Source organism: Pagrus pagrus (assembly GCF_965226575.1).
Source record: "Pagrus pagrus genome assembly, chromosome: 2".
Lineage (NCBI taxonomy): Eukaryota > Metazoa > Chordata > Actinopteri > Spariformes > Sparidae > Pagrus > Pagrus pagrus.
Genome location: NC_140186.1, coordinates 14,139,903 through 14,166,181, shown reverse-complemented (window position 1 = coordinate 14,166,181; position 26,279 = coordinate 14,139,903). Strand labels below are relative to the sequence as shown.

Here is a 26,279-nt window from a genome sequence, read left to right as displayed (position 1 = left end):
CGCCCGGTCTACCAAGACACTTTCATTGGCTATCACAATCGAGTTCATTACAACACAGAGAATGGGACATTAATATTTATACTATGTGGAGTGTGAAAGCAAAGGAAAGAAAGGATCAGACCTGGTGATTGGAAGAGAGGAAACCTGTGTGTGTATATTTTTCAATGTATTTGTTTATTTTTGGGACAGTGCGCATTAATCAACAACCAACATCGATATACATAAATGTGCAAGGGTTAGCTCAATGTTGTCTTGACACAATTAAAACCTAGTGTTTTTTAGCAAGACGGCTGCCAAGCAAGAGACGATGATTGCTTCCCTTTCAACACTCAAAATCAGGTCATTTTGACGACTGTGAGACATTTTGCTGCTGTCATTGTGGCAACTCAACTGGGTATTTTTAATAAAAATGTGGCATTTACCAACCTCAGGCGTTGGGAAAATGTGAAGGACATTTTGCGTTGTTTCACACACTGTTTACCTGTAATTGATAATTGGAAGACTTCTCAACATAACAAACAATTATAAGAATCTTTGTTAATCGCAGTCCAACCATATGCATACAGGGCCCGTTGGACCTGAGATGTATTTTTTACGTGACTCATAACACACCTGGACATCCTCAGTAATTTTTGCAGTTGCCTCTTCTATATAATGGAAAGAGAGAACTGAGACAACATATTGAGCCTCATGCAGGAACCACATGCACAAACAGATTACTTCTCAATGGGCACATACTTAGGAGGTGATGCACACCTGTTATCACAAATTGGTTGCTTTTCTTCTTGGTTTGGCTTATCAGTGATAAATTACTGCATTATAGCTGTAGTTACCAGTGCTAAGAGACGAACACAAAAGATAATCAATAGTCACGTGTTCGGCTGCTTATTTAGAGGAGAGAGTGAGCGTGAGTGAGTGAGTTGCTTTTTGTTTTCCGCTGCCGTCTGGCTTTCTGTTTGCGGTGATGTATGTGTTCACGTAATTACTGACAGGTGAGGAAGATTTGTGAGCTTTCGGCGTGAAAATGTTTTCTTTACATCTTTTCTGAGCAAAAACAAATCAAATGTGGTCAGTGATGTGAAGCCAAGTGCCACACACACACACACACACACACACACACACACAAAACACACATACACAACTGATTTTCTTGGAAGGCCTATGTCTTCAAGCAGAAACACTTTTCAATTTAAGAAGTTGCCTTGAGCACTGTAGCTCAAAACCAGAACGGTATACAACCATGTAATTTTCCCAACAGCAGCTGTCTTTTTTTCTTCTTTTTTTTGTTCCATAATGAATGTATTGTGAATTTTTAATTTCATCTTAAACACTTGCTTGGAGTAAAGACTAACCGCAATAATCGCCCCAACTCTTTGAAATACAGTAATTGGTGTGAACACAGATTGAAACTTGGAATGAGCTCATTGACTGTAAAGAACTTTTGTAGCCATCTTATTGGTGGTAAAGGTCACACATATCATTATAATGCATGCCTTTTTCTTTCTTCGCTGCTGACATTTGCTCACTGTGGCCTCTATATATGAGGTTCATTTTTTCATTCATTAAACATTTTATAATCCTGTCTTGCTAACTTTCAGATGATCCAATTCATGAAATCCTCTTGCAGCACTGAACATACGTCCTATGAAAAGAAATCGCCTTGCAGAAAACTTTTCCTCTCCTTTAATCACCCTTATTACCAGTGATTGGTAACCTTTAGTTCAGACAGCGCTTCAGTCAACACACTGCAGAGCTACTGTATGTCATGTGATTACCTTTAAATCCTTGCTATTTACTATCCTCGTGTGGACACCAGTGTATACTGCAAGCTTAGGAAAGGTAGTGTGTTTTCCTGCATATAACTCGGTCATTGTGCACAATCTAGTCAAGAAAATCACAATAAATAGGACATCTGAAGCAAATATTTTATTTGGATTGAATATTAATATTGTCATTGGCAATATTTATCCACTGAATTACTGTCTTTAATTTTATAATATATAAATATACAATGGCAATACCTTTTTGAAGACCAGTTCCAGGGGTATCCAATTTCTAGTGTTTGTTTGTTTTTGTTTTTGTTTTGGTTTTTGTCTTTTGCAGTTTTTATTCATCTGTGAGTCATTTAAAGGATTAATTCAACTAAAAGTGAGAATTCAGTCATTATCTACCCACCCCCATGCCGATGGAAAAGTCAGGTAAAGTATCGTAGTTCACAAAACATTTCTGGAGTTTCACAGTGAATCATTGTTAAAAAAATAAAATGGCTACATGCACCTCGTATGGTGTAATCCAATTCTCAGGAAGTCCGGAGATCCAAAATTGATTTTAAAGACTTAAAGATTTATGCCCTCGACGGATGATTGAGTTTGTGCACCCACTTCAGACGGGGTGCGCGCTAACACTTTTAGCTTAGCAGCTGCTGTGAAGATTTCAGCTTTAAAAAGGGTGGCAAAAATATCTTTTCAATCAATTTGGGATTTCGGGGCATCTAGAGACTTGGATTATGCTTGACGAGCTGTATCAAGCCTTTTTTTTTTTTTTTTTTTTTCTTTAACGTTGTATAACAAGTCCTTATCTGCTTCAGTTGTTTAGGAAAATGCTGCAAAGCTGGTTTGCTGTGAAGTTCCAGAAATGTTTTGTGGACTATGAAACTTCACCTGACTTTCTATTGGCATGGGAGTGTGAGTAAATAATGACTGAATTTTAATTGTTGGTTGAAATTTTCCTTTAAGAAGCAAGTCCAAAAAGAAAAGAAGGATCCTATTGTAGCTAATTTGATCATAAGTGCTCGGTGTTCTACAGAAACTATGTGTTTATTTTTTATCTTCCTCTGTAGTCTCATCTTTTTTCTCCTCTTCTTTTGCCTCTTCACCCTTTCCTTCTTCATCCTTTGCCTCCTCACCTTTTTCCTCTTCTTCCTTTTCCTCCTCATCTCCTTTCCCCTCTTCCTTTTTCTCCTCCTCCGCCTCTTTCTCTTCCTTCTTCACCTCTCCTTCCTCTTCATCCTCGTCTTCTACCTCCTCTCCTGTCAGGTGCTCCAGATCAGCAATGCGATGCCTGAGAGTCTTGTCAGTTATCTTGTATTTTCCCAGAATCTTCTTCAGCTTGCTCTGCATCAGCTCCATTGTGCTGTACAATTTATTGACCTTCTCCTCCAGCTCTGTGGCCTCAGGCATGATGTTGGCTGGGTCCAGCTCTATCAGCCCATCTTTCAACAGGATCTGCCGGCCTTTCTCCTCTAGCATCCCTTTGGCATCTGGATACTCTAAAAGTGACTCCATCAGGTCATCCTTGGACAGGCAGAAGAGGTCTGAGTATCCAATGCTGCGGATGTTGGCTGTTCGCCGGTTGCCTGCTTTGCTGCCTTTAATATTCAGGATACTGATCTCACCAAAATAGCTGCCACTTCCCAGCACAACAAACTGCGTGACACCATCATCAGCAACAACTGCAAGTTTTCCATCTTTGATGATGTACATCTCACGGCCAATGTCGCCCTTCTTGCAGATGTAGTCTCCGGGGCTGAACACCTGTGGACGCAGCTTCAGCACCAGCTCGATCAGCAGGCCCGCCTCACAGTCTGCAAAAATACGAACTTTCTTCAGTGTGTCCATGTGGACTTGGATGCCGATCTCAGCCTTCAGCTTGTCTGGAAGATACCTCAGCACTTCTCTCTCATCCTGTGCCTTGCCGTTATTCCACAGATAGTCAAACCACTTGATGACCCGCAACTCAAGATCCTTGCTGACCTTTCGGACCTATAAATGAAAGGAAAAAGAGTAAAAGTAAGACACGTGTGTGCTGACTCTTGATCCAGATGTTTGAGTGGAAATAAGAGAGCAATCTACCTGCATGTACTGCTTGATGTTGTCAATCCGAGACTGAAACTGAGCTTGTGCAGCATTCATATTGGAGATCATGGTGGCGATGTTTCCAACAATGGTGGCAAAGACCAAGACCCCGACTAAGAAGTCAACCACGTGGAAGAAAAACTCTGAGTCCAGGGCTGGTGGTGGAGTTTCTCCAATGGTAGTCAGGGTCAGCGTGGACCAGTAGAGGCTGAACGAATACTTCCTCATGGGCAGCCCAAACGCGGGCTCATCAGGATCATCCAGAGACGGGTATACCCAGTCATCAGCACCAAAACCAATGTATTTGGAGAAAGAAAAGTAGAAGCAAGCGTTCCAGTGGATGATAATGAGGATGTACATGATCAAATTTCCGATACGGAAGATGTTGGGGTAGTTGGTTTTAGTCTCCGTCCTCGTGAAGAACTCCATCAAGCGGCCGATTCTCAGCAGCTTGTTGAGGCGGATCTCTGGGTAGTCGAGGCCGAAGTGCAAATACAAGATGTCAGTGGGCAGCATGGAGATAGCGTCGAGACGAAACTGGAAGCTGGAGATGTAGCGATCCCTGAGCAACTTCTCGTCTTTCACCATCAGGCCTTGTTCAAGGTAACCTGCATACAAACAAGTACAGAGTTTAAAGGGCAAGGTATCAAAAGTGTTCATTATTACTTATATATGATACTGATATATGATATGTGATATATGATATAATAACCCCTTGATTACACACAGATGATCACCATTCAAACTAAAATCATGCAATTTAGTGTTTTATACATCTTCAGAATTTAGATCAATTTGTATAGATTTGTTCTCACATTGTCTTTATTTACTGTTGATCAGTGTCCTAAAAACTGTACCTTAATTATGATTTGCATCTGTAAAACAATGAAACATTAAGTTCTAGACGTGTGAATACATTTTTTTATCAGCACTGTAAAAAGATGTTTTGGAAGGGCTTCAAGGATCAGTCCAGATTACTTTATGTCTACTCTACACACAACACTGCAAGCCCAAATGTATACTGAAGCAGTTCTCGGTCTCTGTAATCATTCTTCCTGTCCGTACTGTCTGTATAAATAAAAAATGTGCTGGGGGGAGAGTGTTGGGGGAGAATATCCTAATTTGTTGTTACTGTATTTGCATAAGTGCATTTGCAAGTTCGAGTGAAGCTGATATATTAAACTTCAACAAACATAAATTAAGTGGATATCTTGCAGTTTCAGTTTTCATTTAGTAAAAAAATAGCTCTTGGCTAGTTTCAACAGAGGTTTCGAAAGCATTCTTGCACAGAGCAAGGACTGTGGATTTTGTTCCCAACTGCTTAAGTTGAAATCACGTTAGGGATCTTTTAATGAACTGCGGCTGTTGATGATTTATTCATGGGGGGATGAAAGGGGAAAATGTGACTTATTTCTTTTGCAGATTTCTAAAGCCTCTCTGTAGATCGAGAGGCCTGGATCAGTTTTTTCACCTGTTCTGGTCCTGAAGAACATATCAGCCAGGTAGATAAGGTCTGAGCTGTAGTCCAGAATAACCCAGTAAAGGAGGTAGTTATGCTGCAGTTCCTCAAAGCAAGCCCTTGAGAAGGAGACAAACAGCAGTGAGTGTGTTTTGTAAATGAGCACCTGTTTATTATGCTTGTGTAGCAGGTTTTGTGAGATTTTATGTTTTAATTGTGATTTATCAAATTAAATATGTGCTCATTTGACTACATTTCCAGAACTAGTCACTAGTCTAGGATGGTGATTCTTATGCACACTTGGTGTGTCATGTAAACAGGTGCATAGGAGGAAATATCCATAGACAAGAGAAGAGAGAGCTCCCAGCACACTGACTTTTTACTTGCAACAAACTTTGCTGGAGATACAATGTTTTGGTCCATCAACCTTCATCAGTTGAAACAGTTTTACATTAAACTCCTTAAACGGTCTCTTGTACAGTTTAAGTAAAATGACAATGTGCTGGACACACTGAATAATGCTCCCATGAACATTTATTACCTTGATGAGTGCTGTTTCTGGCATTAAGCCATTTTTTCAGGCGTCATTGTCTGCAGGCGACAAGGGCTGCTTTCAACATTTGTAACTCAACCAGCACTGGATATTTTTAAAGAGACAAAGGGACCATTTCCAGCTGTGTTTGAGGCAGCCATAACTATGTATTTTAAGCCAAAACGGGATGTTTTTCTAACTCATATGAAGTGTTTTTTGCGCCTAAACCTAACCAGAACATAAGCACAGCGTTCTGAGAAGAGAAATTGTAATCGAAAGACATGTGAAGCTGCAACATAAAGAAACAAAGTTTTAACTTCCCTGTGGTTTTGCAGAAACGTACTTTGCGAACATCTGTTCTGGTGATTGGGTTCTAATATCCCAAATATCTCACAATTTACCACCGCATGAAAAATAATATGTTCACCTCTTGTGTCTTAATCAAAATCTTGCCAACAGCTTTTGAAAGACCAATTTCTCTGCACAGTTTCAGACTGCTGCTTAAATTGCAACCATCTGTAACAGCTGCGTATGAAATAGGATATGAATAACACTTAATGGCGCTGAATGAAATGAAATGAACATTTGAACAGCAGGGAAATGGTGTCGCTGAAAAAGAATCGCTGATTTGTAGAAGTCACCTGGCTATGATCATGGTCCAGTTGTACATGACTGGTATTGTGATGATGAACAGCCAGTTGTAATACAAACTCCCAGCAGGATTTATGACAAATAACTCTTTGGGCCTATGAAAACAAAGAAAGAACATGGAAATGAAACATCAGAAAGAGAATTCGTATTAAGGTGCCTTGAGGAAGTTTCTTGGAGTGATGCTCCTACTTATTTTTTTCTTTCTCTTCCTTTTCCTTCTTCTCCTTTTCTTCCTTCTCCTTCTTCTCCTTCTCTTCCTTTTCCTTCTTTTCCTTTTCTTCTTTTTCCTTTTCCTCCTTTTCCCTCTGCTCCTGCTCCTTCTTTCTGTAATGTGCAGCAATACATTGGAGAGCACTGAGCATTGAATATTCTTTCGAGCAACGTTAACAAATGGTTTGTGATATATTATAATTACTCTTTCTTCTCCTTCTTCTTCTTCTCTTTTTTCTCCTTTTTCTTTTTTTCCTTTTCCTCCCTGGAAAAGGGATTAATTAACACATTTAATGACTTGTGCCATACATCATAATAGAAACTGTGTTTTACAAGGGCTTGACTTATCTCTTCAGGACTATAGCCATACTTACTCTTCATTGTTATTGCTGTTATTCACATTGAACAGATGATGAGGGGTTGATTGCGGTGCACTTCTAAAACAAAGACAGCATGTTACATATTAAGCTAATTAAGTCTTACTCGTTATTCTCAGTAATGCATTGTAAGCTCTTTGTTTGAGAGTTTTTTTTCTTACAGGTCGTCCTCGCTGAGCTCTTCACTGTCTGTGGCGAGTTGTGGTGCAGTGTGAGGTGGCACAGTGAGGTGTGGCAGGGTGACTGAAGTGGTCATGGTGGCAGTTTACCCTGCAGAAAGATAAGAAAAATGTTCCTGCTGAAGAGAGCTACAAGGAAACAGTGCATCCAACAATTCGTTCACATCTGAAGCCTTTTGGTTGTTATACAGAAAACATATTTTATGCAGTGTGTTACTCTTTTCATCCACACCACACCTACTGTTCATATTGTCCTTGGTCAGGTACTGTATCTTAAATACTGCAAAACAGTTAAAATATTCAGCTGTGTGAAAAGAACCAGAAGAAGAATAATAATAATACCCATATCACGGAGGTGCAATATTAAGAGAACCAGAAATCGAAAGGGAGTTCATTTTATGTTGTGATCACTGCATTATTAACACTGGCAGTCTGAAAAGTTAACAGTTCTGCATCAGATGAATGGAGAAAAACTGTAGTATGTGTTCAGCTCTCAGTTCAGTTTATTTTGGTCATCACGAACAATTTTCCACAATGTATGTATAAATACACAACCAAAAAACAACGACAACACAAAAATGATATTGACCGAAAAGGTGCAAGACTAAATCTTGCCTATGTTACTGACCTTTTTTACATATCTTAGTAGGCTATACATGAACAAAACTTGCTTACCCTTGCTTTTTTAAGCATACCTTTTCTCTTTTTATTATATAACTTCTAAATATGATTAGAAAGCAAGTTATTTTGTGATTTATACCTTATCTTTGCAGTTTTATGATGAACTAAATCACAAAATTGTAACGCATGTAAATGAATAAATTGTATTTTTGTTTGTTTCTTAAGTAATGTATGGGACTATAAGAGTACAGTACAGTTTTGATGTGTCCCTCAGTCTGGTCACACAAACAGCTGATGCTACAGTTTCCACATTGTAGTAGTGATGATGCATAAATTTTATGTAACTTACCTTTTCCGCTTGTTATTGTAACGTGAAGTCCATTCTTCTTTAATCCTTTTGTAGTTTTATTAAAATCTGGAAAACTGGCCACTCACAGCAGCAGCAGCAGATTTATTGCAGCAATCATCAGATGCTAATTAAAATAATATCAAAATGTAGCTACACAAGTCTCACCCATAAGCATTGAGTCTAACTAACTGTGTCATAGAGTCTCAGTGACCCTGATAAGGATTTGTGGATTAGAGTTGGCTGAGAAGAGGAGAGGCAAAGTCACTCATCCTCGTTATATGTCCACTCTGGCGGGAGATGAGATACAGTGAAGTGAAGTTTGGACAGCCCTCAGTGACCCGTTAGTGATGGACAGAAAACCATTTTGTGTTGGCACCTCTTTTTTTTATTTTTTATTTTTTATCTGCAACAGACTATAATTTTCCTGTCCATTTGCGGAACAGCAGAGGATTTAGTCTCACGCACACACACATACACACACATTGGTCGCTCCTGCCCAGTCAGCACTCTCAGCTCTGATCCTATTATATCGCACTGGGGTATTACAGATTTCAGATCAGTTGGATCAGGCTCCTTTCACTTGAATAAGAATCATGAGAGTGAAATTAAATCTGAACCTCTGTCAGTTGAGTGGAGTAGGGGATCCTCCTGCACTGTGTGCTGCAGGCATCCTGTGGTTCAGTGGCACTCCCTGTTGGCTGAAGCGGTGTCTGCAGTCTTTTGACAAGATTCCCAGGACTTCCTCTAACATTTGCACAATGGATGCTGTATTTTATTAAGATGGAGATGATGAGGTACACTGTTAGGGGGTCAGCTGACAATTTTACGTTGATATGGCAACCTTGTCTTACTTTACAGCTGAGAAACGTCTTTGCATGTATGTAACTAGTAATGTTGATTGTAAATTATGCATTGTTGTATTCATATATTTCTGCTTCCCTTCTGTGCTTGTTACTATTAATTATCTTCTTTTTTCTACTTTGACTGTGATCATTTTACATTATTTGCAAATCTACCAGTCAAAATGTATATATACAGTGAATTGTTAAATGTGTACTAAGTAGTATTACTAAGGACAGCATGATTTTATACTCTTTTACTCTGTTTATATTTGGTGGACCCTGACACCTTTTTAGCTTCAAACGGTGTTCTGGGGACCTTATTCAGTTATGGGAAAAAAATATATATTTCTGAGTTTCTATCATTACCTCATTCATGTTATAAATATTAAAATCCTGAGTTAGAAATGAACTTTGTTGAATCAACTGAGAACCATCTCATAATGCACAACCAGCAAATGTATGTTTCGGATAGTTTATTTGATTCTTTTCACAGAAGACATTTTGCCATGTCACATAAGAAAAGCACAGGTGTACACTGTCACATACATGGAATTGTCAATGTTGAGTCAAAACAGCCCAGAATATGAGCTGCTAACAGTGTTTCACCCTAAAGTGTCTGAAAAGAAACGAGAAGGAGAGGTGGATGCATTATTTGGCAGTACAGATATTTGTTCAGCCACTTCTATGATAAGTAAATAAACACTTAATACAAGGTGTCTCACTGTCTCACTATCTCACTCAAATGTTACTTTTTGGGTGACTGTGTCTCATCAGTAACAACTGAATTTCACGTATAGAACTGCAAATTAAAGACAGAAAGAAACTAAACAAGCGTTTTGATTTTCCTATTATAAATTTAATTTTCCAATTGTAAACTAAAAACACACTTTTTACTTGTAAAGTAACTACGAGAAACTTTAAGTTTTTGTTGATCCTCGCGGCCCCTTTTGACAAAAGCGGTACGACACCAGCGCCTGCTGTCATAAAGATCATTGCTAGCACGTGCAGGCGGCGCATGCATTTGTTTTGGAAGCGAGTGACAGAGAGACCGCAGGATGGATCACGATGAGGTAATGTAATATGTGATTTTAGCACAGGCACATTAATAACTAAAAATAGCAGCCTTTTCGCTGATGACTGTTTGCTGTTACACTCATTTATAATCATCAGAGGAATCACAAGACTGCTTCGTCAACACTTAAAAGTTCCTCGTATTCACTTTAACAAACATTACAGATTTTTTTTTTCACATTTTTCACACATTTTTTCCTGAGTCTCTATTCAATATGCCAAAGCTTTTTTTTATCGTTTTGTGCTGCAAATACATTGCTGTTAGCAGCTATTTTTCTAACTGCTAACACAGGAGCACTTAGGCTGTCAATAAGAGGAATATCTACAGTGGAGCAGGATCTGCTGCTGCAGGATCTGCTGCTGCAGCATCAGCCTCAACGGCATCAACAGCAGCAGGGACATCGGCTGCAGCAGGGGCGACATCAACAGGGGCGACATCAACAGGGGCAACGTCAACAGGGGCAACGTCAACAGGGACGACATCAGCAGGAACCACATCAACAGGAGCCACATCGACAGGGACCACATCAACAGGAGGCACATCGACAGCAGCAGCATCCACAGGGACGTCAACCACTGCTGGCTCGACAGCTGCTGCAGGGTCCGCTGCCGGCTCTACTGGTGCCGCTTCGACCACAGCTGGTTCAGCCTCAACAGCCTCAGCCTCCTCAACCTCCTCTACCTCATCAGAGTTGAGGGGGGCAGCACCAGCAGCTTTGGGGGCAGCGTTGCCCTCCTGTGCCAAGCAGATGGAAAGAAAATTAGTTAGATTTGACTTTACAGGTACATTTGGTTATCCACTGAAATAAAAAGATGTGACACTAATGACTGTATAATATGAGTGTGTTTTTGGAGATTACACAAATTTAACAGAAAGTCTAAAAACTGGTAGGATTGAGTTTGGGGCCCTTTCCTGTCCTGTTTTCTCATTTTAAAGGTCACATCATGCAAACAAAAAGGGAAACAAGAACAGGCGTAAATAACACAGTTACTGATGGTTAAATTCCAATTAGCTCCTTTAGTTCTCAGGTCATGGTCGCTGTCACACTGTCGTGGCCTACTGCTATGATGAAAATGATCAACACATGAGATGATTCTTTATTTTTTTTAACTGCTTGATTTAATACCTTTTTCACAAGTTTTTTTCTGGGGCAACAAAATCACTGCAGCTACTTTTCAAGCAGAGCCCCGAACCAAAACTCAGTGCAGGAGACGTGTTTCCTTTTATGAATATATGAGTACTACTCAGCTGCCTGTATGCAGTTTTTACAATGTCAAAAGGTCGCCTCCACCCATGTTTTCTCAACTCAATTCCAATAGGATTTTTGTTGTTCATGCAAGACAAATCATATTGTAATGTGTTACCTTCAGCAGGAGTACTGAACCTGTAAAACCAGCTGTGTGCATAGCAGTACATTAGTATATAAACTATTGAACTTGAATGCATTTTGGAAAAAATATCTCTCCAAACAAGGAGAATATATTCACAAAGATAAATCTACCTGTTTATTTTTGTCTCTGTTAGGTGTGAAGATGTCTGCTCACCTCTGTCTCCTCATCTGATGCATCTCCAACAACAATAGGAGCTGGAGGGGCGACATCAGCTGCTGCAGCATCCACCTGCGAAAATAAAGCATTTTTAACCTAAACAGGTTGTTGAGTATTGACAGTTTAGATGTTGCGGTGCTGTACGTGTGCTTACCACTGCGGCTCCAGCTGGATCAGCCTAGACAAATTAAAAATTAATAAGTTAGTAACACAAAAACTTCAGGAAATATAAGTGTAGATTATGTTATAACTAGTAAAAAGAAAACTAAATATAAAGTCATATGAAATTACAACAAGATACAATAGATATATATGAGGGTAAAGAGGAAGGAGCAATATTTTTTTGTGTTTGACACTGTGAATCATTAGTTACTTCTGAATCATCTCAAAAAGCTAAACTTTCCCCAGCAATCTCTCAGCTGGTTTAAATCAAATCTGGAGTCTCAAGAATAATGTTTCAAAATTATTGGTTTGACATCGGCCTTTCGAAATTGCAAATCTGGTGTACCACAAGGTTCCATTCTGGGACCACTTCCCTTCTGCTAATACATTAACGAGCTACTGGACAGCTCTAAAGAGGTTGGATGTCAAATGTTTGCTGATGATGCAATTATTTATATGTCGATAGACTCAACAACAGGCTGCAGAGCTATTATATTATAAAAACTCCTGAACTCTGAACTGTGCAGAAAAGATTGAAATTGCTTTTCAATAGGTGATGGTTTTACAATAACTACTGATCAGAAGGAAATAGAGAATTCAAATGAGTTCAAATATCTAGGTGTCATCCTGGATTAAAATTTGGAGTGCATATCAGAAAACTGTCCAAGACCATCAAGACTAATCTGAAGTGCTTTCGATTTATGTAATCTTGTTTAGCTATAAATGCAACCCTACTATATGTGCACACCATCATCTTATCACATTTTTACTATTGTGGGGCCAAGCCACCCAATCAGGAATTAAAACTAAGTTGTCTTTTCACAGACAAGCACTAAAAATATTAGATCACAAGCCAATAAATGGCACCATTGCAAAACTAATGTAATCTAAAATTGTGTGTGATTTTACGTCCCCCACAGTTTCTAAGTGCGACGCCACTGTCGTAAATGCAAATCCCAGGTCTGTAACAATTTGTCAAACGTAATGTAGTTGCTAACTAAGAAACAAAACTCTTTACTTCATTACAATGTTATGTGTTGAAGTAAACATGTATGTAACACTGTGATCCTACCCTCTCACTGAAGCTACATAGAGCAGAAACAAGTGATGGGGGGCGGAGTGGCTGAGACAGAGACACCATTCTCTCTATTACAAGACACTGTACCATCAACATGATTTAGAAGCTGTTATTTTAAGGTAAAAAAGTTACATAATATTGCTTTAGTTAGATGAAGGAATGCCTTTATATATCCTCCCAGTCAAATAAACCGATAAATAAATAAATACATAAACTTACAGGAGCATCAGCAGCAGGAAGGAAAGGGTTTCCAACTACTCCCTGGAAAAATACAGATTAAGGATTATAATTAACGATTAATGCCAAACTATCTGAATTGTCGAGCAGATGATTTATATGTTTTTTTTTTTGGTGAAACTACAGTAAACCCCCACTACCTGCTGCTGAAACATCCTGTACATCTCCATCCACCTCAGGGCCTCATTAGCATGCGCCGCAACCTGCTGAAGAAATACCAGACATCTCCAGACATGCTCTGCAATTAAGTCAATTATCATCTCTCTGTCAGACATATATCAGACTGTACAGCTGATGACATGACAAAAACATGTTAGGACACGCCATTGCAGGCAGACAGACACAACAACTTCACAGAAAAGAAAAGTAAAATTCCCTACTTTTTCCTCAGCACTTTCACTCCCTGGAGCCTGGAAATCAAACAAGAGAAATAAGGAAATGGCTTTATGTATTTTTTCCCTGCTGAAAAACCAGTGATTAAAATCATTAAAATGGATCAGTTGGCAGACTTACTGACACATCATGTTTAAGAAACACTTACAGGAGCAGCCAGTGTAGTGACCAGCAGGAACATCATGCACACAAAGAGCTTCATCATGATTTTTCCTGCAGAAAAACATGTAATTATATAGATATTACACACATATTATATATATATATATGTGTATATATATATATATATATATATATACATATATATATATATATATATTTATATATATATATATATTTATATATATATATTTATATATATATATATATATATAATTTCCCTGCTAAATAAGAGAAAGCATTTTTTTAGCTGAAATGATACATAGGTAATTGGCTACAGGAGTTATAATACCACAGTGCTAAATTGTTTCCATGTGAAAAGTCCATCTCACCTTTTTTCCTTGTGCAGAGAGAAATTGAAGATGTGTCTCCTCAGGGATGCCAAGTAATCTACTTCATCTCAAAGATGGATGGCATTTATATACTGTAACATCCTGTGACAGCCAATCACATCCAGTAAAACACGCAGAGCTATGTGTTTGAAGTAATCTTCAAAAGTAAAAAAAGAGACATGTAGGGTAAGGGCTCCTCTTATGGTTAATTACATGGTTTGCAAGTTTGCTCCACACACATGCTCCTCTCTGTTGTGCCCTAACACTGATTTAAGAAGGAAAAAAAAAACATGACATGAAGGTGTCGTAATGATAAAGTGATAATGACTGAGAGACACCACTTATATCGACTTCAAAGTATGATGAAGGCAGTTCAGTTCTGTAATAAATGTGAAGATTAAAATGCTGATAATACTGATAGTGATAGGGAGGAGATCCTAAATTGCTTTTCCTCTACTGCACACACAAAAGCTTAACATAAATAGGTGATGATACAGAAGTACATTTACTCAATACTGTACTTGAGCACCCATTTAGATACCTGTCATTTCATTTTAGATTTTGCAGCTACAAATTTTACATAGAAACAACAAGCCAAAGTTTCCTAACTTCTTTTCGTCTTAAAAAGAAGCAGTGTTGTTGAGTTTTTTAGCCACGTTTCAGAAGTTTGTTTGCAATTTCCCCGATGAGAAATTTGCCCTCTAAACTTCTCAGATGGTTTCATAAATTTGAACAGGAAATATACAACTTTTTGCTTCAATTTATCGTTCTGAAGTAAATACTGATTGCACGGTGCAATGGCTGCAGAAAAATGACTCCATCTGAGTATAGATTTTTTTCCCCTATAAACCTTGTTTTCACTATGCTTCTCAGGCCTGCCCACAGGCTCGATTTTTCCCATAAAATTAAGGTTTGAATAGTTAAAAGTTTGAAAACTATAAGATTCATCTACATGCGATATTTTGAATAAAGACTAAGGTTTACTGAGGCCAAGAGGAGCCTTATTTCCCCAATTTGTTCTATTGTAACACTATAAGAAGAGGAGAATATTTCAAGAATTAATTCCTCATTGTTTCCCCTTTCAGCTCACATGGATGATGTGAGTAATTTATCCTGAAAGTGCCAAAAAAATCTGTCCTGTCTATTAAATTATTCATATATCAGCTTTGTGTTAATTTGCTGAAACAAAACACAATTTAAGTTAGCAAAAGTTTCTTGTCAGAATGTCTAACTTTGAGTGCCCTCATTACACTTGTCACTCCTCATTTTCAAGTCAGCAAACACAGAAAAAAAATCAAATGTTGTGCCAGGATAAAGGCAGTAAAGCTTTTGAAGGACTAATGAAAAAGTTGTTATCTTGTGTATGGAAACTCATTAGCTCAGCAGGTTGGAAACAAGAATGTCTGGAATACCATTTTGCAGATTACAGTTGAGAGTTAAGTCCTTCATTATCTGATCTGGATCCACAGACGATAAACATAAGAAACCTACAATGTTCAAAATCGCTGTGATGTACAGCCCCACCAGCTAAAACAAACAAAGGGATCAGTGAAAACCCAGACACCACGAAAGGAGCAGTTCCCTTTGGCAATGTGCACACACACTGGAAATTTAAGTGCTAAGATGTCTTGAAGGCTTGTGTTAACGCCGTAAATGGTCCCATTGGGAACATGAAAAAGTGCAGTTGTGAAAGGCCAGATCTTTTATTTAACTAAAGCAGAACAACAACCTAAAATTACTCTATTACATTTAAAAGGCCTGTATTCAAAATTTCACTTACATTAACAACCAAAGCACATAAGTACTATCAGCATATATAAAAGTACTAGTATAGAGAAATGTCTCCAATGAGGGATATATTGTCATTTATGATGTTATTAGAATATTGTGTGTGATGTTAATACTGAATCACAATATGCAAGCCATGTTATACCATTGAAGCTGCTTGAGGTGGAGGTCTTTCTGCACTTTATTTACTGGTAGCAGTGGTGTAGTTCAGTCTTCTCGTTCTAAAGGGTCACAAGATAAAGACAGAAGAAAAAACAACCAAAAAAATGTCTCAATCTAATTTTTTGGCTTTTCCCCTATAATCTTAAAGCTGCTGTAAGTGTTATAGTTGTTTTAGCTAACTTCCTGTCTGTGTGTCAGTTCGCAATCCCCTCCCTCCTCTCTTTGTCATCACAATCGCACAACTCCTTTCTTAACCCTATCCCATTATGTCACAGTTGTTGTTATCCTGCTAAATACCTTAACATCTGATCCTCAGACGTTCCCTCTAAAAGGTGACAATGTGAAGCGGGACTAAAGTAAACAGGGAGATCATGCATCATTATAGAATGTAAACATTAGCTGCATGTTCTAATGGACATTTAACCCAGGGCTGGTAGGAGCACAGTGTGAATTGTTAAGCCCTGGGCTTCAAGTCATTTGTGTGAAAGGGGGCTAAATTAGCCCAGGTTCAACTCTTTACCAAGGGCTCAGCAGCTCTGGGCTAAGAATATTCAGTATGAGAAGCTAAGTTAGTTATGAGTGTGTCTTTATGATCCTACTTTAATGTCTGCCTGCAGCATCTAACTAGAAAGAGTTTTTTGCATCTCTATTGAAAAATTATTTTCCCTTTTCAATTGCAAAAGCTAATAAAAAGAAGCAGAGCAGAGAAAAAAAATTGCATTGTTTTAACACATTTCAATTCTGTGCTTTACATGTTTGGCCTCTTGGCACTTCACAGTTTTTTTCTTTTGTTTTTTCAAATCTCTGCCTTCTTAAAGCGTAGCTGAACAGGCCTCCTTTTGCCATCCAGACATGCATGTGTTGCCTCTGCTTATCGTTCCATCGCTTGACACAGCACAGACAGACTCATACAGACTCTCCTATTATGCATTTGTGTATTTGCACGTGACTTTATAACTTCACAGGGGGACCATATAGTGCCGAGGCCATCATACTGAAGTTGTGACATGTCAAATTAAGTTTATTAAACAGGCTGTCAACGTCTCCTCTGCTGTGGGTGATAGAAGTTATGAATTTATGTGATCTTAAGTTCCAGGAAAGAAAGCTTGTGGGGCAGAGACAGTCATTGCGTGAGAGGATGGCGCCTGTGTGTTTTAAGTGTCATGAAGAGATAAGTGTTTGGTCATGTTCAGACAGGATTTTGTCTCCGGGGGAGATGGGATCAGGAAGATCTTTCACTTTTCCTTTATGGTATTTATTTTTCCAAGACAGTTACATTTCACTGTGGGGATATTTGCTTAACCGCTGTGGTAAATTATCTTCACTGTGTGTTGTAATTATGATGTACTGCAGCCTATGCAGTCTGTAAGGTACATATACTGAACCTTTATTACTTTCAGTCTTGAATTGCAGAACAGAGGTGTTGACACTTTACTGTACCACTTACTTTCCAACACAACACATTTCTTTTTTTTTCCTTTTTTTTTTCCAGGCAGCTGGATTTCTTCCATCGCCCTCCAACCTGTGGTGGTCCACAGGAGTCAATCATAGGCCCATGTAAAATTACAATGTTAAAAAACACTTGTAAACACACTAATATTTACTTACTAATATTGTGTTTTAAGATCCTGCTGACAACAAGTGGTCTTGCATCTTCCCTGTTTGTTCATCGTTAAGCGTTCACAGTCAAGTGAATCAAATCAGATGCCATTTTATTGACAAAGATACAAACATTTGGAGGATCAAATGTTGTGGATTTTTGATCCGTGCCATTGAAAAATATACCCAGGATTAGCTTAGAATTGTTTTCTGCTAGAAAATGTTATTCCTGGGCGCCCTCCTCAGAGAAACGACCATATAGATCTAAAAAGCAAGCAGGTCAAAGGGACTTATGGTTAGGTTATAGACAGCGCCCCTTAAGCAGCTTTGATAGGTATTGCAGCTATAGTAGTATATAGAGCCACAAGTCCATATGAGGAGGGGGCCAGGGATGGGTGTAAAGTGACGGGTGAGTAATAGTAACGAAGTGAAGTAATGTCCCATAGTGAGTTATGGAGGTAAATAAGTTATGTTTGTAATAGTTAGGTCACAGAAATGACGTAGTGAATGGAACCCAAACCATGATGTTTATTTCTACCTAACCGAGGATTTTTCTTGCTATAACCTAAGCACATATTAGCCTTGCCTATAAGCCAAACCTAGTATTTTTGTAGCTTAACATTAGTCAAGTAGTTTTCTTGGCAGAATGTAAAAAAAAAAAAAATCTCGTCGTACAACGTAAGTCTGCTAGGTGTGTTGCCGTGTACGCTGCAGCGGCCATGTGTTTATGGAAACAGTGATATATGTTGTTTTAGCTAATACAGAGAATCGCCCTGTTCAGTCGTTTAGGTGTGAGGATGTGTTGGTTATCCACAATGTTATCACATTGTTTGAATTCTTTCTTTTTTCAAAATTCAGCATCGTTGACATCCTTGTTTACTTGCTAGGAATCCTCCTTATTCTTGCCTTTGCAAGCACATATGGTGTTGTACTGCTACCTATTTATCAGTCGAATAGTGTGAAACCATTGGCAGGAATGTGTTTCGCATGAGCCACTCGTCAGCCATACTCGTGTGCCTGCATGGGACAAAAAAAGCAGTTCCCTGAATAGAAAAACAACCTACTTAGCAGTACCAGAGATCCAACAGGAAACCTTTACAGTAAACAACAGCATTAAAACACCACTAGACACTGCTAGATTTTCTGGGTATATGACAAGATATCATCAGTTTAAATAATGAATCAACTCTAGCAGGTTTATGCAAGTTGTGTTTTGTTACATTCGGTTCAATGAATGAAAACCAATAATAAAGCAGTTATTTTTATCGCAACCAGGAAGAGAATGATGATGGGGGAATGAGGTCCAGAGGGAGTGGGGGAAGCAGGATGAATGCGAGGGCTAGTGAGGCGTGAGTGTGGCTGGCAGAGATGGCATGGAGGTTGTAGGCAGGCTGGCAGATGGCAAGATGATCCATAAAGGTGAAACAACAATCTGGCAATGAGTGGTTGGAGAGCCAGAGTAAATACGCTGAAGGCTGATGAACTGATGAGAGGCTGGTGAGCAGAGCGGGAGGAGCGATGAGCTGGTTGTGTCAAATAATCAGAGCAGGGAGCCAGGAGAGTGAGGGCGGAGGACCACGCTCACACCAACAAACACAGACAAGACATGGGAACACATGGAAAAGGGATATCAAAGGGAAACACGAGGAAAACTTCAGGTTGTACAGTATTAGAAGTAATAGAAAATGTGTCTGCAATTATTTTGACAATCAGTTAATAATTTAGTCAATATTTTTCAACCCTGGTCATCAGGGCCTCCTGCCCTGCATGTGTTAGATGTTTGTCGGCTGTAACACCTGATTCAAATGAATGGGTCGTTATCAGGCTTCAGCAGAGCTTGATGACAAGATGATCATTGTAATCAGGTGGGTTGGATCAGGGAACATCTGAAACATGCAGAGGAGGAAGACCTAGGAATATTGAAAAGTTTTTTTTAAGCAAAATTTCGAAATATTTGATAGTTTCACATGTTCGAATGTGAGTTTTTGCTATTTTTCTCTTTACAAATTGAATTTCCTTGTGTTTTGGACAACAAAGATGTTTGAAGATGACACCTTAAGCCCTGAGAAATTGTAATAGGCCCATTTTTCCACTGTTTTCTAAAGTGTTATACAACAAACAAATAATCATATCTGGTAGTCACACGTTCAGTCATCACCCACAGCTCTAATGCCGTGTTTTACCATTCAAATAACACCAATCAAATTCTGAAACTCTTTGAATAAACACAGAAAAACCCCAAATTGCTTGAAAACTTAGACTTTATTTCTTAAGGGAAGAGACATTTAAGGAAAAGTTAAAATGAGTTAACAAACATATGCAGCACATGTGTTACATGATGTGGAAATACAGCATTACAAAATGCTTCATCAATAAAATAAAAAGGGAAATCTATGAAGACTAAAGTAAAGCACAAAATTCTTCAGAATGTGTTTCGTTCTATGTAGATGTCACAATTTAGTTGACTATTATTCCTAAAAAAAAAAGTGGTTATTTTTTCATCGTCTTAGCATTGTATTTTATCTTTAGTAAGGACATCCACGTGTTGCAGAAACAGATTCAGTTCAAATTATTTAACAAGTTGCAGATGTCTGAATGTTAAGGAGAAATAAATATTGCTTCATGTGCATCTCAGCCACTTCACACCTTTGCCGGCATCTGCAAAGAAATCCACACAATATATGCATTAATTTGCAGTACAACCTTTGTCTTGACTTGAATACATTAAATGTGATGTATAGATTGATAAGTACCTGGCTTGTCTGTGTGGGCTGGTCCTGCTGGAGAGGCTGCATGGGATCCTGGGATGGGAGAGGATTGGCATCAAATGAGGGAATCTGAAAAAGGGAAAAGTAAAACTCACTGAGAGGTTTGAGAGAAAAGTGAGGAAATGCTCAGGATCCGGCAAATACACATCTCAAAACACATTGACACTAGAGTGTATATAATTGCTCTTTTTCTCACATTTGGGATTTGCTGAGGAATATTTTGAGGAGGATAGTCAAATGGGAGCACCTGTGAAAAGACACGCGTTTAGTAAAACATAAAAAAATCAAAAATATGACAAAAGGCATCCTTTGGAAGAAATAATGTCTCACATTTGGCATCACGGGGACATTTGCCATGGGAGGCATGTTTGTCATTATCTGAAACCAAAGAAAATGAGCTCATTTAGCACTGTTTAAAATGATGTAGAAGTCATTTCATATTCATGTTATGCATCATTAAATCTCAAAGTGTAAAGTGTTTACCCTCTGCTGGGAGAAGTCATAGGGGTAGTACTGCAAATGTAAAATACAAAAAAAGGCACACAATTTTGAATTATCCTTGCTCCAACAAGTTGTTCACTGTACCAAACATGCTTCTACAAGCAGTAATTGACGTGTTTTCAGTCCCAATCATGTGAGTAATCTACAAAAGGGGAAAAAAAATACTTACGACTTCCACACTCTGTCTGCCTGGTGGCTGAGGGATGGAGTATTTGATGAAACCGTGAGAGGGGAAGGGCTACAGAGAGAAAGAAAAGAAAAAACTGAAATCAGCGAAAAGTGGTGACCAGTTAGGTGATGTTTCACCACTTTTTATTAAAAAAAGATACAATCTTTCTGTAAAATGTGTGCTCACCTGTGTTGCTCCACCTGTACCAGGGAATCTGTGGGGATAAATCTGAGACAAAAACAGAAATTATCTGTAAGAAAATGCCATAACTACAGTTGAACGAAAGCCTGCGTATGAGAAAAGAAAGAGTCTGACGTACCAGCTCCACACTGTAAGCTCCAGCTATTCCAGGTGGTGGTAGAGCCACATTTTTCACCTGAATGAATGTAAAATGGTAAAAATTGTCAGCAGGCAGGAAATACCATGTGTTTCAAAAGAAACTTTGCTCAGAAGCGTATGTAAATGTGTCATTTTTGCATAGAAAAAACAACAATCTTCCCCAAAGATGTTAAACAAAGTGCATGGATACCTGTGAAGGTGGTTGTCTGGAGCCTGCGTAATGAGGCAGGTAATGAAAGAAGGACTGAAAATGAAGTCAAAAACACACAAAAGTTACATCAAGGAAACATCAAAACTTTGCCTGAATTGAGGTAATTAAGACATGCGAGCATCCTCTGTCTATTTTCTATGATAAAAACTTACAGGTGCGGCCGAGACCGTGCTAGCCAGACAGAGGCAAAGGATGGCCAATTTCATTTTTGCAGGTTTTCCAAGTCCTACACACACAATTCAGCACATTAACAAAGTCAAATCAGACTCATAGCGGATGGTTGCTGTCCTACGAGAAAAGCATGCCTGGACACTGACGCTCTTCACAACTCACCTTAACACCACTGTAGAGGATGATGGATGTTGATATCAGAGATGATGCCAGTCGATCGTATCTACCACAGAGAAGCTTCATCTTTTATAGGGCACCAGCTCACCTGAGAGCCAATCAGAGCCGATGGGAGTGATGTTCTCCAATGAGTAGGTACAGTGCAGGTGTCTAGTCGTCAGCTTTACTAAATGACCAGTGGTCAAATCCACTTTCTGTGTAATAGCAGGCTCGGTTTGATTACACTGTCTAGAGCAGTGGACACACCTTCACTCTGCTTGCTTCTGCTTGATTCTGCCTGTATGACAGTTGCAGTAATGTGGGTTAAATATATGAAACAATGTTAGATTTATCACTCGATGGAGCTTTATGTAACAATCTGTGGCAATTTACATGTATTAATCACTTTTGTGTTGGCCATATGTTAGCAGATTGGAATGAGAAGTGAAAAATGAGACCTTCCCCATCTTTCTCAGTTACCAGAAGCCAGTGGATGATTTGTTTAAGTAAGTATAATGCTGCTGGACTGTGGATTTCTTTGTGATGGACTCAGGTTGGGTTTTCCAGAAGGTGATCAGATCCCAACAAGCCAAATGTGGAACAAATAGTTTGTTTCTGTAGGACAACGAGGGACAGGTTAATAAATCCTTAGAGGTAGTTTCGATATAACTTTCAGTTAACTTTAAAAAGCAGCATGCTTCTTTTCTACCACTGCACAACTTTATTTTCCTTCTTTTTTGTAATCTCTGAGTGTTGAAAAATGACTACTAACTCACTACCACAGTCTGCTGACCTGTATCATTGGGAGTGCTGCACCTTGTGTTAAATGTTAGTTATTTCTGTTGCTGATACCAGTCTCTATCATGTTGGGCACAGCGTAGGCAGCAAAGACAGTGACAAGTTAACCTGCACTTGAACCCACGTTTGTGCAGTTTGATTGACACTAACAAACACATCCCCGTGATGACAGCCTTGACAGTCAGCCATGACCTGGATGACCTGATGAGAATCTTCCCCAACAGACAGCCATCACTGTTTTTCTTCACAGCTACTGGATTAAAGCCACATTTTAGGACAGTGTGTCAAAAGCATCCGTCCCGCTGCCCGCAGTGGTTTGACTATTGAAAGCTATAGCCAATCAAAATGTGGGACATGAGCTCCATGTGTAGGACATGGAGACAAGAGATAAAATGTGTAGGGTGTGCAGTCCCACAAAAAGTATGACACCTGGTCACCCTGATGTTTGAATACCCTCGTCCCAGTGCCTCTCTCTGCTCTGCCAGCAGAGAGCAACAGTCACAACACAGAAGCTCCACAGAGCCCTGAAGTAAATGTAATATTGCATATAATAGAGTTGCTTGTCAGTTGTGCTGTAACATCCTAAAATAACCATCATTAATAAATGGTAAAGTCATATCGATAACATTTCGTGTAGACAAATCTTTTTTTTTTTAAATAATACATCTACAGTAGAGTAGAAAGGTGCAGAGAAAAAGCTAGCTAGCAAGCGATAGCACAGGTTATATATATTATGCAGTCAACAATTACTTCATAATGATACACTGAAGCAGAAAACTTGTCTATTGCCAGTTTAAGCATAAATCATAATAGGTATATTTTTATAGGATATTATTCAATATACACCCTGTGGCCACTTTATTAGACACACCTTTGAAATTGACTGCAGTCCAATAAAACTTTGATGACATAAAGTCTACTTTTATGATATCTTTAATGTTTTTTGACACTGTCATAGAGAAGTTAATTAAATTAGATGCGTCTGTCTAGTAAGAGATGGTGTTGGACTGGACTACATTATTTTCATCATTATTCTGAGGTGTTTCTAATATTCTGCCCCCTTGATAGGGAGGACACAAAAATAGAGATAGTTGTAGCAAACATGACTGAGACAACAAAGTGAAATGACTCAAAACACACTCATATTTCATTGCAATGCATCATTATTTAATTCAAAACATAGCACTTTTTTCCAATTTCTTTTATAGAAAAGCATAACACCATCTACAGAGCACCACCTACTGCTGAAAATTGCATAGCTCCATTTTCTTTTCAAAGCCGTGGCACCATATTGTTTCGATTTGAACAGAAGTGTTGGCTGGTCATCTCTCACCAGCTGCTGGTCTCATTGCATCGGTCACCTGAAATGAAAGGTGAGGCAAACACATCTCAAATACAACTGCTCTTACACTCATTCACACAAGAGAATGTTGTTTCAAACATGATTTTGTTAAAACCTAAAAGTCAGAATTATGCAGTAATGCAGTAAACTCTGTGTGGGCATGTGTACCTGTTTTGTGCACATCCTGCTGAGTCTGATTGTTCAGTCATCGTCATCATCATCATCATCCCCGCTGGGTTTGGCAGCCTGAAATGACAGAGGCTTCAGATGAGCCAATCAGGAGTCAAGATCGTCTCTCACATGCCAGCTGATGAGTCGATGTTTCTCAACACCTCAGCAGAAATAGTTGGAAGACAATGTTCCTGATGTAATACTCATTTATTAGAATGAACCTGTTGCCCTCATCACTACTTCAATGCTATTCTCTTTCCTACCTGTTGCTTCCACTTGCATCTGTTACTGTACATTAAAATCAATCAAGCCCTTTTTAATGGTTGAAAGCAGACAGCGGCAAAATCTTCAATAAACTTAAATGGCTCAAAATGCAAATCCATAGTCATTTTTACCGGGGCAGCAGGAACAGCTGGGGCAGCCGGAACAGCTGGAACAGCTGGAGCTGCAGCAGCGGGAGCAGCGGCAGGGGCAGCAGGGGCAGCAGCAGCAGGGACAACAGGGGCAGCAGCTGGCTCGTCAAATCCGAAGGGGAAGTACTGGATCAGGGGAGAAAGTGAAAAAAGATCATGAGTTCAATAAAATCCCTCACAACTTGCGTCAGAGAAAGAAAAATTTGCAGGCACTTACCACATCCTTGGTGTCTCTCCCGTTTGCCTCGAGGATCTCCTGCTTGATGAAGCCACGGACCTGTGGATGAAAAGGCACACACATGCACTTAAAACCTACAGTAGTTCATGTATAATGTAGCTCTTTTCGTGGTCTCTAAAAGGTGGTGCAGGCTTTCGTTACATCTTAAATTTTTCAATATTGTGCCACTTACAGGTCCTGCAAGAGGATGTTTCTGGTCATCAACTGGGAGCAGCTGGAAATGAAAATAGTCATTATTATCATACAAAAGACTCATTAAAAAGGGGATGAACAAAATCAATGAGCTCTTACAACATCCAGAGATCCAACCGCTGCTCCAGCAGGAATAGCCTGGGCTGCCTGTGAAGTTCAGATAAATCATTTAAACTTTAGATGAGTACAGAGAAAAAGCAGCAAGCTACAAGTAAATGTGCCATCAGCAGGCTCTGTAATGGAGACATTATCACCAGTGGTGAAGCCATAATAGCAGACCTTTGTGCAAAGCTTCTTCAGGTTGAAAATGTGTCTTTTACTGTGGTTTCTGAGTGTGGGCCTGTGTCATGTTATGCACCCTGAGCGGTGTCTTACTGTACCTGAGCCGGAGCGTGACGGAGGTCAAACTCCATGTACATCTGATTCTGTAGAAAGGAGACAATATTGCAGAACTGATGATCAGAAATCCAGACAAACCTTTATGGGCCAATATCATTCATCCTACAACATTTTCAATGCACAAGAAGGTCTTAAGGTGGACTAAAAACTGGAAGTTTGAACCTCTACAATTCAAGGACTGTTGAGCATCTGCAGATAAAGATTATGCGATATGATTGAGAACTTCAAAACAGCTATATGGACCTTGAGGTAAGAATTATTTTGTCAAATATTTACAGCATGCAGTGCTTAAAAATATATTCATGGGGAGAGAAATGAGACGGAGAAATATGTTGCTTACAGGGGCACAGACTGCCATCCCAAGGATGCAGGCAACAATCAGGATGGATTTCATCTTGAATAAAGCCTGCAAAGAGATTTTTGGAGTTATCAGACTTGACAATTTTCAATGTATTACTTAAAACAGCATTCAAATAGATCATTATTTAAACATTTCTTCGAGAATATGATATGATACTAGTTGCCTACCTTTCCTTTCTGGCAGCACACGAGTTCTGGCAGATTGTCGAGGAGGGGTGTGAGGGTTGGAGAGAGACTTACTCCTATTTATTTGCTGACAGAACAAAGGACCAGCAGACCTGTGACAGGTATTGGTGATTTGCCAAGGATTTTTATTTTTATGATTACAAAATTGGCAGCTATATCCCTGTGAGAACTTTCATAACACTTTTGGCTTGAAATGCACATTAATCACATTGGAGCCCTTCGTGGATGTGTTTTATCAGGTGCTCCCTTGCAACATCTTTAA

The 26,279-nt window shown here is 39.1% G+C and overlaps 4 protein-coding genes across 5 annotated transcripts; all 4 read right to left on the bottom strand.

Moving 5' to 3' along the window:
- Window positions 1-2,816: 2,816 nt before the first annotated feature.
- On the bottom strand, window positions 2,817-7,339 carry cnga1a (cyclic nucleotide gated channel subunit alpha 1a; the record flags this gene model as incomplete). The annotated part of the gene is made up of 8 exons (XM_084374307.1): window positions 2,817-3,761; window positions 3,852-4,462; window positions 5,326-5,432; window positions 6,487-6,591; window positions 6,755-6,850; window positions 6,912-6,971; window positions 7,081-7,143; window positions 7,245-7,339. 8 exons carry the CDS (start codon window positions 7,337-7,339, stop codon window positions 2,817-2,819), a joined length of 2,082 nt encoding a protein of 693 aa, XP_084230433.1.
- A 2,199-nt stretch (window positions 7,340-9,538) lies between these two features.
- On the bottom strand, window positions 9,539-14,175 carry enam (enamelin). 2 transcript variants are annotated; one of them, XM_084375782.1, is made up of 8 exons: window positions 14,055-14,175; window positions 13,712-13,776; window positions 13,551-13,580; window positions 13,311-13,376; window positions 13,153-13,194; window positions 11,848-11,871; window positions 11,691-11,765; window positions 9,539-10,881 (listed from the first exon to the last, which is right to left on the bottom strand). In XM_084375782.1, the coding sequence occupies exons 2-8, from the start codon at window positions 13,766-13,768 to the stop codon at window positions 10,468-10,470; spliced, it is 708 nt and encodes a 235-aa protein (XP_084231908.1). In that variant the 5' UTR covers window positions 13,769-13,776; window positions 14,055-14,175; the 3' UTR covers window positions 9,539-10,467. The 2 variants fall into 2 exon arrangements, with proteins under 2 accessions (XP_084231908.1, XP_084231909.1); XM_084375783.1 differs by lacking the exons at window positions 13,153-13,194; window positions 13,311-13,376.
- Window positions 14,176-19,846: 5,671 nt separating this feature from the next.
- On the bottom strand, window positions 19,847-21,975 carry scpp5 (secretory calcium-binding phosphoprotein 5). Its single transcript, XM_084370013.1, has 11 exons — window positions 21,925-21,975; window positions 21,744-21,817; window positions 21,571-21,624; window positions 21,361-21,417; window positions 21,228-21,269; window positions 21,042-21,110; window positions 20,855-20,884; window positions 20,702-20,749; window positions 20,568-20,618; window positions 20,357-20,440; window positions 19,847-20,261 (listed from the first exon to the last, which is right to left on the bottom strand). Exons 2-11 carry the CDS (start codon window positions 21,795-21,797, stop codon window positions 20,244-20,246), a joined length of 507 nt encoding a protein of 168 aa, XP_084226139.1. The 5' UTR covers window positions 21,798-21,817; window positions 21,925-21,975; the 3' UTR covers window positions 19,847-20,243.
- A 1,886-nt stretch (window positions 21,976-23,861) lies between these two features.
- On the bottom strand, window positions 23,862-26,066 carry scpp7 (secretory calcium-binding phosphoprotein 7). Its single transcript, XM_084373212.1, has 9 exons — window positions 26,000-26,066; window positions 25,812-25,877; window positions 25,453-25,497; window positions 25,172-25,219; window positions 25,053-25,094; window positions 24,860-24,919; window positions 24,625-24,768; window positions 24,227-24,304; window positions 23,862-24,077 (listed from the first exon to the last, which is right to left on the bottom strand). The coding sequence occupies exons 2-8, from the start codon at window positions 25,863-25,865 to the stop codon at window positions 24,260-24,262; spliced, it is 438 nt and encodes a 145-aa protein (XP_084229338.1). The 5' UTR covers window positions 25,866-25,877; window positions 26,000-26,066; the 3' UTR covers window positions 23,862-24,077; window positions 24,227-24,259.
- Window positions 26,067-26,279: the final 213 nt, after the last annotated feature.

Bases quoted from the DNA above. Each gene is read 5' to 3' on its own strand.
- enam (XM_084375782.1), bottom strand. From the start codon at position 13,768: ATGATGAAGCTCTTTGTGTGCATGATGTTCCTGCTGGTCACTACACTG. The intron at 13,377-13,550 runs GTAGGGAATTTT...GTATTTCTTCAG, and splicing joins GTGAAAGTGCTGAGGAAAAA to CAGGTTGCGGCGCATGCTAA. The intron at 13,195-13,310 runs GTAGTGGGGGTT...GTATTTTTCCAG, and splicing joins ACAGGATGTTTCAGCAGCAG to GGAGTAGTTGGAAACCCTTT.
- scpp5 (XM_084370013.1), bottom strand. From the start codon at position 21,797: ATGAAATTGGCCATCCTTTGCCTCTGTCTGGCTAGCACGGTCTCGGCC. The intron at 21,270-21,360 runs GTACGTCAGACT...TTTTTGTCTCAG, and splicing joins GAGCTTACAGTGTGGAGCTG to ATTTATCCCCACAGATTCCC. The intron at 20,619-20,701 runs GTGAGACATTAT...GTCTTTTCACAG, and splicing joins ATGTCCCCGTGATGCCAAAT to GTGCTCCCATTTGACTATCC.
- scpp7 (XM_084373212.1), bottom strand. From the start codon at position 25,865: ATGAAATCCATCCTGATTGTTGCCTGCATCCTTGGGATGGCAGTCTGT. The intron at 25,220-25,452 runs GTACAGTAAGAC...TGAACTTCACAG, and splicing joins TCCGTCACGCTCCGGCTCAG to GCAGCCCAGGCTATTCCTGC. The intron at 24,769-24,859 runs GTAAGTGCCTGC...CCCCTGATCCAG, and splicing joins GGAGAGACACCAAGGATGTG to TACTTCCCCTTCGGATTTGA.